The sequence below is a fragment of the Muscardinus avellanarius genome, assembly GCF_963383645.1.
Source record: "Muscardinus avellanarius genome assembly, chromosome: 7".
Lineage (NCBI taxonomy): Eukaryota > Metazoa > Chordata > Mammalia > Rodentia > Gliridae > Muscardinus > Muscardinus avellanarius.
The window spans coordinates 75,894,183-75,906,510 of NC_137793.1; the positions used below are offsets into that span (position 1 = coordinate 75,894,183).

The following is a 12,328-nucleotide window of genomic DNA, read 5'->3' on the forward strand; positions in this document are numbered from 1 at the left end:
TCTCCTACACCCTTCTCTCAAGAGGACCCACCACCGTTCACTCGCAAGTATACAAATTGCTCAGCATTTATAACTGCTAGTGCCTACTGAACTGCAGGCAGCTAATGCACAGAATACAGATCTGCAGGAAACCATGGTTACTACAATGGAGCAATGGACTGAACAGCAGTGTGGAGAGCAGGCCCCCTAGTGTGTGAAGCTTTCTCCTAAATTATAAATCTGAACACCACATGCATACTGCTTTTACCATCAATTCCTCATAAAAGGAGGAAAAAAATGACCCATGTGGTGATTTTATAAGATGATTTCCTAGGATACCTTTATAAACATGTTTTACTGAGGTCACTTCAAGACATTCACAGCTAACATTCACTCAATAAATGTTTTTTGAATGTTAGGCTTTTCATTAGATATGAGGACACAGGTAAACCTCAGACACAGTTACCTAATTCTACAAATCAGAAAACAAATTATTTTAGGAAGTAATAGCTGCCTTATGATCATGGAAGAACAAAGTACTAGCTAAATGTCAAAGATTTATGTTTTAAAGAAGCCAAATATTTCATTTGCTCTCAAGTATCAAACAGAAATAAACATTGCTTTTTACTGAAGGATAAAGGGAGCTCCTAATTATCCACCTATGAAATGACACATCCTATACAGGAATCCAAGCCTGCCTCCTCCTAACTCCTGTGAACATAAATTTGATTGCAGTATTAGGAATAAAGATCTGTAATGCAAACATTCTCTATGCTTTGAATAGTATTTTCTGGTCTGTTATTAAGGTACTCAGAGGAACACAGAGATCACAAAGATCCTCCCCTATCCACAATAATCACAACAAAGAAATCTACAAACAGAACTTCTTTCTTTAGATGTCTACTGAAATAATGCATTTTGCAAAAAGTAAAGAATTAAAGCCATTAAGAATCAGTAGCTGAGGCAGGTGAGCAAAAGTGACAAGTGTGAAACAAACACTGTGGAATACCCATGGCCAGAAGGAAAACTAACTTTTCAAATCCCCCAAGCAGTCATGCTTGACTCTTCCTACAAATCCAGAGTTTTCCCATAACAGAGCTATATCCCAGCAAACTATTTGTAAGTAGCCTGTTGGGTCTAAGATGAGGTTGTGCTGCGAGACACTGCAATGCTTATCCTCTGGCTCATTTATACCATATTAGGAAGAAAGGGCAGTCTTGAAAGGGCTCCTGAGCCAGAGGTGCAGGATCCAACACTGATCCAGATACCACTGTGATTTCTTGAAAGGAAAATAAGAGATGGATGTTCACAGTAGTTTACCTTTTGTGATCTGCTGCCACCAGCTGTTGGTTTGGAGGATTCTACAAGGTTTTCTTTACCCAGACTTGGTGGGGACAGGGCTAACTTCTGAGCAGCAAGGCGCGGACTGCTCCTAGTGGCCATAGTTGTTCTCCGCAGGACATACGGGCTAGTCTTTCCTGTTGGAATGTCAGCAAACCCTAAGGGCAAAAAGGTGACTGTCAACACTGCCAGGCCCAATACCATATACAATGGAAATGACATTTACTAGGCAAAGTTCTAACCAAAATAAAGGTAATGCCAACAATTCTTTCAGCAAGAGGACAATGTACTAAACTTCACAGTTGCTTCATAGTTGGAGGGTAATTAAGTTGAATGAATAAAAAGGCTATCACTTGTTAGAAACAAACAAAAAAAAATTACCCACAACAAATAAAGGGCGAAAACACTTTCACAGAAAAATAAAATCTGTGTTTTCTATGTAGATATTCTATCTTATGTAAGATGTGAAAGATCCCAGCAGGCCTTATTGTAAAATGTGCATTGGAGAAAATGAGAGGTTTTCATGGTTAAAGAAATTTAAAAGACCAGCTCTTGTTTAAAAAGGAAAAATATAAGCTGGGCATAGTGGCGCACACTTGTAATCCCAGCATTTGGGAGGCTGAGACCAGAGGATCACGGTTTGCGGACAGCCTCAGCTATTTAGTGAGGCCCTTTGCAACTCAGTGAGACCCTTTCAAACTAAAGAATAAAAAATAGGGCAGGAGGTGTAGCTCGGAGGTCGAATGCCCCTGGGTTCCATCCCCACACCCGCAAAATAAATAAATACATAAATAATTTTAAAAAGGGGAAATATAAAATGAAAACAGCAACCTCACACGCCTACAGTCATACAAGACTAGGTAGGACTGGCCTTCCCAAGAGAGACTTCAAACTCCTTCAGGATTATCTCCTTGGTGACTGATGACAAGGAGAGAAAACCAATCCCAAGGACAATAAATGATGACACGTCACACTCCACAACAGCATTAAGAGCTAAGCAATGGTTGTTTTAAAGTTTTTTGGGTTTTTTTTTTTTTGTGTGTGTGTGATACTAGGGCTGAAACCCTGGGCCATTATACCTCTGAGCTACATCCCCAGGCCTATTTTTTAGTCTTTTTATTTCTTGAAACAGGGTCTCACTGAGTAGAGAAGGGCCTAGCTAAGTAGCTGAGGCTGTCCATAAACTGCAATCCTCCAGTCTCAGCCTCCTGAACGCTGGGATTACAAGCGTTCACCACACCTGGTTATTTTAAAGCTTTAAAAAGCAAAAATCACCCAGAAAAAATTTTCCAGTCTGCTATGGAATTATGTTTTTGTATAAGATTGAGCCTGACATGGTGGCACATGCCTGTAATCCTAGCTACCTGGGAAGCTAACACAGGAGCAAGTTCAATGCCAGCCTAGTAAAACCCTGTCTCAAATTAAAATAAAAAGGACTCGCGATGTAGCTCAGTGGGAGAGTGCCCTGAGCTCAATCTGTAGTATCATAACTAAAGAAATAAGATGGAATAAATAGGAAAAAAATCTGTCCATGTGCTTGGACATTGCTACAGTATTAAATTCCTATGAAAAATTTTAAACTCTGACTTTCCATTTCTGTACATTTTTGTCTCATGAACCAGTAACAAGCAGTTCCTAAACGAGCCTGGTATACACTTGGGGTGGCCCTTAGTTTTAGTTTTTGGGTTTTTTTTGTTGTTGTTGTTGTTTTTTTTTAATTAAAAGTATGCTCCCGCCAAGGTGGCTGGCCTCCTTAGGCCAACTGTCCAGTTTGCCTATCTGGGTCAAACCCAACTCAGAGAGAGAATGCTGAAAGGTTGACTCAAATCCCCAAAAGTTGAAACAGGCTTTTGACCATCATTTTTCAAATCAACCTGCTCTTTTGGTAGTGTGGCATAAGTAATTAGTCTTTGTCATTCTCTAATGACAATAAGAAAAATATTACATATAACTTACCAATTTAAAAGTGGACTATGTTTTGGAAAGCTAATTAGGATTGTTGCTAATAAGAATTACTTTTTAGGATCTGAAAAGTAAATGCCTCTTTTTATGTGTTAATTTTTCAAAAAGAACAAAACACATAATTTTGGTTGTTGTTTTGTATTGCCGGTTCTAGAGACTGAACCCAGGGCCTCGTGCGTGCTTAGCCTTGAGCTACACACTCAGCCCTGCAATTTTGTTTTTAAATGATGCATACCTTTCTTTACAACTTCTGGAAGTCCCTCTGGCTCAAACTCAATATCTTCTTCATCCTCGGCAGAGTGAATACAGTTTTTGATGGTTTTTTTACTTTTTTTAGAAAAAGTCTCTGGGGTAGAAGGTGTTAGTCCTCCACCATTCTCCAAAATCCCACTGGACCTCTGCCTCTTGCCTGAAGCTTTACTTTTGCCAGATGATAGCTTCTTTTCACTACCAGAAGGGACCGGAGATGGCCTTGGAACATCTAAATTTAGCAAAGGAGAACTTCGCTGATCATGTTCAGGTTGCTGTGAACTCAGACGAGCAACTTCTGTCTCTAACATCTCTTTGGCTTTCTCTAACTTTTCATGGATTATAAGCAGGGCACAGTACTTATCCAAGTATTCATCTGCCTCCTTGGATTTTGCTTCCAGAGTTTCTTTCAGTTCTTTGATCTCAGTCATTAATTCATCTGCATTATCATTCACAACAGCACCTGTCCAAAATAAAGTACCGTCACATGATGTAACTTGATGCTGCTTTGCTTAACACTGAGTATTGCGAAACAGACAGTCTTGAGGCTGTGCTTTGAAGTTTCTAAACAGGCTAGGAAGATTTTTGTCGATTCATGTTTTTATAGATCAAATAATTCTTGTTTAGGAAGTATCTCATCAAGGTACATATTCTAGTACAATCATTGTATGCTCTTACTGGAATAGCTTAAATAAAACCCAACCAAATCTCAGATTTCTACTTCCGCCAAGTCACTAAACTTCCTTGTAGAGCTAATTAGATGAAATCAAATTAATTTTTTATATTCCCCTTTCCCCATCCACTTTTTCCAACAAATAAGTGAATGAACAACAAAAGTGAATAAAAGCCATGAAGTATCTATTAGATGGCTTTGGGAGACAGGAGGCGGCCAGCAGAGCCGGGTGTGGTGGTGAATGTTTATAATCCCAGTACTTAGGAGGCTGAGACAGGAGATCACAGGTTCGCAGCCAGCCTCGGCTACTTAGCGAGGTCCTCCACAACTTATTGAGATCCTGCTTCAAAATAAAGAATTAAAAAATAGGACTGGGGGTGTAGCATGTTGGTAGAATGCCCCTGAGTTCAATCCCCAGAAGCACACATACACAAAAAAAGCCAGTGGCAAAGAAAGTGTGAAAAGGCCCTGAAAACACCTGGAGGTAAACAGAGGGTCTACTAGATAAAGATGAGGGCCTTAGACAACTTATAGCTGCCCTCAGCGACATTAAACCCATCAGGAAAACTCCCTGAAAACCGAAGCAGCTCTCAGGGCTCTTCCCTGCCGGGGAGCCTGCAGGGTGGACCTGCACTCCAAGTGACACCACACTGGCTACCATCTATCCACACAGGAGGCAGGTTCTGCTGGGGGCCTAAGTGGAGAGAAGTGACAAGGACAGGTTTTTTGTTGTTATTGTTTTATTTGGCCTACACACCTTAATACATTTCTACACACCTTCCCTTTGGTTGACCCAGGAGTCTGAGCCAAGCTCAACCAGAATCAAGTATTTATAAAACTAGCAATGCCAATCTGCCTTCCACAAAGAAACAACTTCAACAGACATCAATATAAAAAATTCTTCCTAAAAAACAATTAGCCAAAGTCACCATTGGGTTTTGCATGTTTTATAAAAGATAAATTAATTCTATTTCAAAATGTAGCCTTCATTCTGCAGCCTATAATGACTCCAAGCTAAGTTAGGAATTCAAAAATTAAAAAACGGATACTGCTAAAAATTGGCACTTAAAATAGAGTACTAAAAACAGTTCCTATGCACACACACAGTGTGCTAATCCACCACTGGAGGCAGCCTTGCAATTGGCGCGCCCAGCTAACACCCACCTGTCTTCTGCTTCTGTACAGCCTCAAGTTGGGAGAGTTCCTTCTGCAACATTTTCTTTTCTTCTTCCAGCTGTTTACAGGATTTGAGCAACAATTTTATTTTTCCTTGGGCACGATCGTTTTCTTTTTTCAGCTTATTTACGTATTTTAAATGGTCTGTCTATAAAACATAAGCAATTTCCTTTAAAACATTGAATTTCTTTATAAGTATGTTGAAAAGCAATTACAAGACATAATAAAGAATCACATTGTAAATTCAAGAATTATGTACAAAACAGAACATCTGAAGATGCAAAAAACAATCCCTCTCCACTCAGTTTCCTACATTTCCCAGATATATAACGTAGTTCTGTCATTCCCTTTTCTTAAATATTATTTTTATTTTTACTTTTTTAAAATTTTTTGTGGTACTGAGGGTGGAACCCAGGGGCTTTCTACCTCCAGGCTATATTCCCAGACCCATTTTATACTTTATTTGGAAACAGGGTCTCACTAAGTTGCTGAGAACCTCACTAAGTTGCTGAGGCTGGCTTCGAACCTGTGCGATCCTCCTGTCTCAGACTCCCAAGCTCTGCGATTACAAGCCTGCGCCACCACGCCCGGCTGTCATTCCCTTTTATAGCATCCCAAGTATCTACCATGGTTCCTACAATAGTGTTTCATGGCTCCTTCTACACTCATAACAGTGTAGATGGTGGAGATTTTCACATATCTGGTCATGACACATGACATAAGCCTGGGGTCATTTTTTTTTAAAACTAAAAAACTCTTTGGAACATTACAGAGGGTCTTAGAAAAACCAAAAGGGATAGTGTGCACACTGAATTATTGGAGTGTGGTGAATCTGTCACAAAGAAACTTACTTTGCTGCTCTTGAGTTCTTCTACTGTCACTTTCAATTCTTCAGCTAGCCTGTTTTTCTCTCCACTAAATTCTTCTTTCAGCTCTGCTGTCTTCTGTACCATCTCTTCCATTTCCCTCTGTAGCTCAGTTTCCTTTGCAGTCATTGTATTCATCTGAAATTTAGTCTTCAGTTAACCACTCTGGTACAACCTTGTCCTGACATTTACTTTACCATGCAATACTGAAATGAAACTTGGCTCACCTTCCCTTTTCTAATCTACTAGACCAGCATTCCCAAAACCTGCTGGCAATCTTACTGTTGTTTTTTTTATCAGCAAAGATTAATAAGAGAGAGCAAAAAGGAAAAGAATAACAAGGGCAGATAATATTATTGAGTCTTATAATCATTCATAAAGGTATTAATTTGCCAGGCATAGTGGCATATATCTGTAATCTAGGTACTTGGGAAGCCGAGATAGGAGGACTCTCAAGTTTGAAGCCAGCCTCAGAACTTAAGAGAGGTTTTCAGAAACTTAGGGAGCCCTTGTTTCCATTAAAAAAAAAAAAAAAAAAAAAAGTCTGGAGGTATAGCTTGGAGGTAGAATACCTCTGAGTTCAACCCCCAGCACCACCAAATTATCAGTTCTTACATCTCTACCATTCCCCACTCATCTTTGAGAAATGTGCCTATGATTACTCAAACTATGTGCCTATGATTAGTAAAGTTTTGTTTGTATCCCTTGGAATTGAAACAGCCCAGTACAGTTTGTCTCATCTCTACAACTGCCATCTTTTGTGAGGTATACAAAATCTAAAATTTGGAAGAAAATAAAGAATTACAATGGCTGGCCATGGTGGTGCACACTTGTAAGCTCAGTACTTGGGAGGCTGAGATAGGATCAAAGGTTCACAGCCAGCCTCAGGTAAGTAGTGAGGCTCTCCACAACTTAGTGAGATTCTGTTTCAAAATAAAGAATAAGCCAGGTGTGGTGGTGCATGCTTATAATCCCAGTACTTGGGAGGCCAAAACAGGAGGTTCGTGGACAGCCTCAGGTATTTAGTGAGGCCTTCTGCAACTTAGTGAGATCCTGTTTCAAAACAAAAAATGAAAAATAGAGCTGGGGGTATACCTCAGAGGTAGAATGTCCCTGGGTTCTAACCCTAGTACTGCAAGAAAGAAGGGAAGGGAAGGGAAGGGAAAGGAAGGGAAGGGAGGGAGGCAGGCAGGCTCAGAGGTAGAATGCTTCTGGATTCCACCCCTAGTCCCACAATTTTTTTTTTTTTTAAGTAACAATGAATTGCATTTCCTGGACATCTCTTTTAACTATTTGCGTAGTAAAATAAATTAATCTGAAAGAACCACTTTCCTAGGTCAGTGATTAGTGGGCCAAAAAACTTAACTTTTCCTTAATAGTTGAGCCTCTTGGTGGCAGATCTCCCCTTTAATCATCAGCTAGTAAAACAGGAGACTGCACAAACAGAAAGAATAAATGAGGGAGCTCAAAGCACAAAGCCTTAAGGACAAACATGGGAAGCCAAGAGGCTGGGTGCAACCCAGGAAGAGGTATATCCCTTGGTTATAATTATATCAATATCATTAAAAGTTATTTCTCCTTAAAATGAAAAGGGTAGACTGAGGCAGGAGATCCCTTCTGATATTAACTAGTACCTGGTTATACTCTCTGTAGCAGTGGCTCTCAACTAGGTATAGGGAAACTACCACACTGATGTACTGTAAGAAAGGGAATTATAACAAGAAATAGGAATTGTACATAGTCCAAAGCTGTCATATTAAAAACCTGATTTAATCTATGAAAATACCCCACAGAACATGTCAAAGCAGTCACTATGGGCAGAGCTTACTCAACCTTCCTGTAGTTCAAGACCCCACAAACACAAAGCTTTTATGAAGTTTGGTTCAATGCAGCAGACAGCATCTAGAAGGAACTGTCATTCATAAAGTGGTTTCCCTCCATTGTGACTACTATCTAAGTATAAACAGATAATGCCACTTACTTTTTCAACAAAGGACATTTTTTCCATCTTTGTCAGATCCAGTTCCCTCTCAAGATCCTTGTAAGAATGCTGCAGTGCTTGGAAGGTGTCCTGCAAAGTGTCATTCCTGGATTGCAGCATTTGAACCTTCTGCTCCAATTCTACAGTCAGATTTCCCAGCTCTATTTTCTGCTTCTGCCAAAGTTGCTGCTCCCCTTCCACCTGCGAGAGTTTAGAGAGGAGCTGCTCTTGGTCTTGGATTTGAACTTTTAGCCGACTAACTTCTTCATCCCTCTTCTCAAGTTTCTGTTTGCCATCTTCTACTTCTTGAATGAGACCATTCATAGAAGACTGCAAAATAACATATTTATTTTTTACCTCATCAAGGCTCTGCAGCAACTGAGCCTTTTCAAGTTCAAGAGAGTCTACTTGATGACTCAGATTCTGTTCTTTCTCTTTCCAGGCCTCTTGCTCATTACACAAGGCTTCCATTTTCTCATTCAACTCTTTTAATTGTGTTTGAAACCTCTCTACTGTAGTTTCAGTTTCTTCTTTCATCTGTGCTTTTTCTTGCTCTTTATCCCGCAACAGGTTTTCAAATGAAGAATTTTGTGTCTCTAATTCAGATACTCGTTCTTGTTCTTTTTGTAAGTCTTTTGTCAGAATTTCTTTTTCTGACTTTGTTCGAGCAAGATCTAATTCCAAAAGTCTCAGGTTTTGTGCCATCTCTTGTATTTCTGCTTGTAGTGTCTCTACCTCTGCTTTGGAATTCTCTGCCTCAAGAACCACACGTTCTTGATTTTTCCCTGATAGCTCTAGTTCTCTTTCAAGGTTCTCAACTCTTTCTCTAAGCATATCTGCATGATGCTGACTTTCTTTCAGTTGTTCCAAGACCTGGAGCTGCTTCTGTCCATCCACTTCTATGCAGACTTTCAGCTTTTGAATGCTACTTCTCAGCTGATGCACTTCTTCCCCTGGTGGGTCTAGATTCTGTTCCTGTGCCTTCCAGGTTTCCCGGTCATTAAACAAGGTTTTTACTTCCTCATTTACCTCTTTGAATTGTACTTGAAATATTGCCACTTCAGCCTTACATTCTTCTTTTATTTGCATTATCATTTGCTCTTTTTCTTCTAATAGGTGTTTATATGAAGAGAGCAACTCATCTAATTCTGACACTTGGCCTTGTTTCTCTTGTAGTTGCTTTGTCAAATTTTCTTTTTCAGACCTACCTGTGATAAGGTCTAATTCAAAAACCTTCAGGCTACTGGCCATTTCTTCTATTTGTGCTTTTAGATTCTCCACCTCCGCTTTGGAATTCTCGGCATCAAGAATCACCATCTCTTGGTTTTCTTCTGACATCTGCAATTCCCGCTCTAGATTCTCCACTTTATCCTTCAGCGAATCATTCTCACGCTGGCTTTCTCTCAGCTTCTCCATGACCTGCACCTGCTTCTTTTCATCGGCCTCAATGCGGATGCTCAGTTTCTCGATGCCTCTTCTCAGCTGATGCACCTCCTCCTGGGTCGAGCCCAGCCTCACTGAAAACTCACCTTTTTCCATCAGCGCAACCTCCAATGCCTTGGAAATGGTCAGGTTTTCCTGTTCCATCTCGTTCAGTTTAGCCTGCACGCTTTCGGATTCCCTGACCAGCAATTCTTTCTCTTTGTTCAGTTGTCCGATTTGGCTCTCCAGTTCACCTGCTGCCAAGGACAAGGCATGGGAGTCCTTTTCCAAACACTGCAGCTGCTCCTGGAGATGAGCTTTGTCTTTCAGCAGCTCAGCGACATCACAGGACAGAGTCTCAAGTAATTCTGTTTTATCCTTGACCTCTGCCTCTACCACTTCAATGTGATGGAGACTCTCACCATGACGAGACTCTAGCTCTTGAATTTTCTCCTTCATCTTTTCTGCTATCTGGTCCAGTGCTTTGTTTTCTTTTGACACAGTATCTAATTCTCCATGAAGATGGTTTCTCTCACTTGTGACCACCGATAGTTGTTCTTCAAGACAAACTATAACTTTCTGCTTATTTTCACTATCTTTTTCTAAATGTAGCTTCTCTGTTCGAACAATCCCCAAGTCAGCTTCCATGGAGAGGGCATGCTGTTCAATCCTCGCTTTCTCACGCTTGATCCTATTCAGCTCATTTTCTACATCAAGACATCTCTCTCTCCAGGTGTCATGCACTTTGGCTACATCACCTTCAATAACTTCATGTGATGATTCATCTGTGCCCATTTCTGAATTAGAACCCAGGCCTTCTGAAGCTTCTAGTCTCCTGCGTAACTCCTGGTTATCACAAGAAAAGGATTCCAATCTCTCACTTAAATCAGATTTTTCTTTTTTGAGTTCCTCGACTATTTTTTCCAATTGTGTGCATGTTTTAATCTTGGTCTTTAGTTGCATCTCCTGCAAATCAAATTTTGAGTCTAACTCTTTTATTTCATGTAGCAAACTTTCAACTTTATTGTTTTGGTCCTCTATTGTGTGAAGTAATCTCAAATTTTCATCTGATGTTTCTTTCACCTGTAGTTGAAGATTCTGGATAGACACCTGATTCTCCAGAAAGTCCATGGGTACCAAAGCATTAGGACCAGAAAAGGACAATTCAGAAATGCATTCTGAACAGCCCTCAGCTTTGTCTTCTGCTGGAGTCTCATAACTGGTTTCTGAGGATTGCTCCCTAGAACTCTCTTCTGCAAGTCTGACCGCACCAGTCTCAGTGATTTTCTTGATCTCTGAACCAAGGTCCTGTGGAACATCTTCATCACAAATCTGATGAGTGTCCTGAATGGGTGTTTTTTCTGTAGTTTCTGAAGTATATTCTTCTGATTCTTTTATGTTACTGCTATCATTTTGTCCCCGAGCAGCCTGTAATCATAATATATATGTATGTATATATATATAACAAGAAGGTGTTTAATATTTTAAGAGGAATCAAAATAGACTCAGTAGGCTTAATTATTACTTTATAGAAAATGGTATCTGGATTCTGCTAAGTACATCTCTCTATATAGCCTATTTCCCACCACATATTTTTATTCTCTTTGTCCAACTACTCAACACAATTAAACCTTCAATAGGTTTCACCTACATGTAAGATTCTGAGTGAGGTATTTATCATGAAAACAAATCCTTCAGATCAGTCATTTTACCAATTAAATTTTAACATAGGGAAATTTCATCTTTTCTTCCTTTCAAGAATATTCTAGCCGGGCGTGGTGGCGCACGCTTGTAATCCCTGTGCTTGGGAGGCGGAGAAAGGAGGATCACGTAGGTTTGAAGCCAGCCGCGCTGGCTTATGAGACCCTGTTTCCAAATAAAAATATTAAGTAGGTCTGGGAGTGTAGCCCGGAAGTAGAAGGGCTTCCAGGAACCCCAGGACCACATATATATATGATAACTCTTAAGATAATGATTTCTTTATGATCATCAAATGAGAGGCTAAAATGTTATACACAAAATGTTTGGCTTCCAACCTCAGTATTTATTATATTCTTTCTGGAGTTCCCCCGCCCCCTAGGGCCTCACACATATGCTAGGCAAACACTGAGCTACATCATCAGTTCTTTTTTAATTTTTTTTATCTTGAGAAAGGATCTCAATAAGTTGTCCGGGCTTGACCTTGAACTTGCAAACCCCCTGCCTCAGCCTCCTAAGTGGCTGCATCATGCCTGGTTCTGATATTCTTTATTAAGAGAAGGCAGTAGAGTTCTATGACCAGATTCCCAGCCCAAGTACCTCATACTTGGTCCAACACTTACACTCCACATTCTTAGATAAATGATATGTATCTGTTTCACTTCCCTCTAATCTACAAAATGAGGAGCTACTATTTTAATTATTCCTGATACCACCTCACCATGACCCACTCTCATACAGAGTAGATAGAGTGGGACTTGTAAAATGTACAGCATTCTAAGCTGGTAAACTAGAAAGCACCATCATAAGTAACTGAATAAGAGCCGGGTGTGGTGGCACACACTTGTAATCCCAGCACTGGGGAGGCTGAGACTGGAGGATCGCAGTTTGCAGACAGCCTCAGCTAGTTAGTGAGGCCTTCTGCAACTCAGTGAGAACCCAGTTTCAAAATAAATAATAAAAAATAGGGTAGGGGGTGTA

The 12,328-nt window shown here is 40.1% G+C and overlaps 1 protein-coding gene across 1 annotated transcript in view; it reads right to left on the reverse strand.

The window, feature by feature from the left end:
• Nucleotides 1–12,328, reverse strand: part of CENPF (centromere protein F) — a gene marked incomplete at both ends in the record, with an annotated part of 67,489 nt that overhangs the window by 2,902 nt on the left and 52,259 nt on the right. The window contains 5 exons of the mRNA XM_080699582.1: nt 1,300–1,478; nt 3,518–3,994; nt 5,369–5,528; nt 6,232–6,384; nt 8,228–11,077. Coding sequence (XP_080555708.1) covers nt 1,300–1,478; nt 3,518–3,994; nt 5,369–5,528; nt 6,232–6,384; nt 8,228–11,077 — 3,819 coding nt within the window. The remainder of the gene's footprint in view (nt 1–1,299; nt 1,479–3,517; nt 3,995–5,368; nt 5,529–6,231; nt 6,385–8,227; nt 11,078–12,328) is intronic.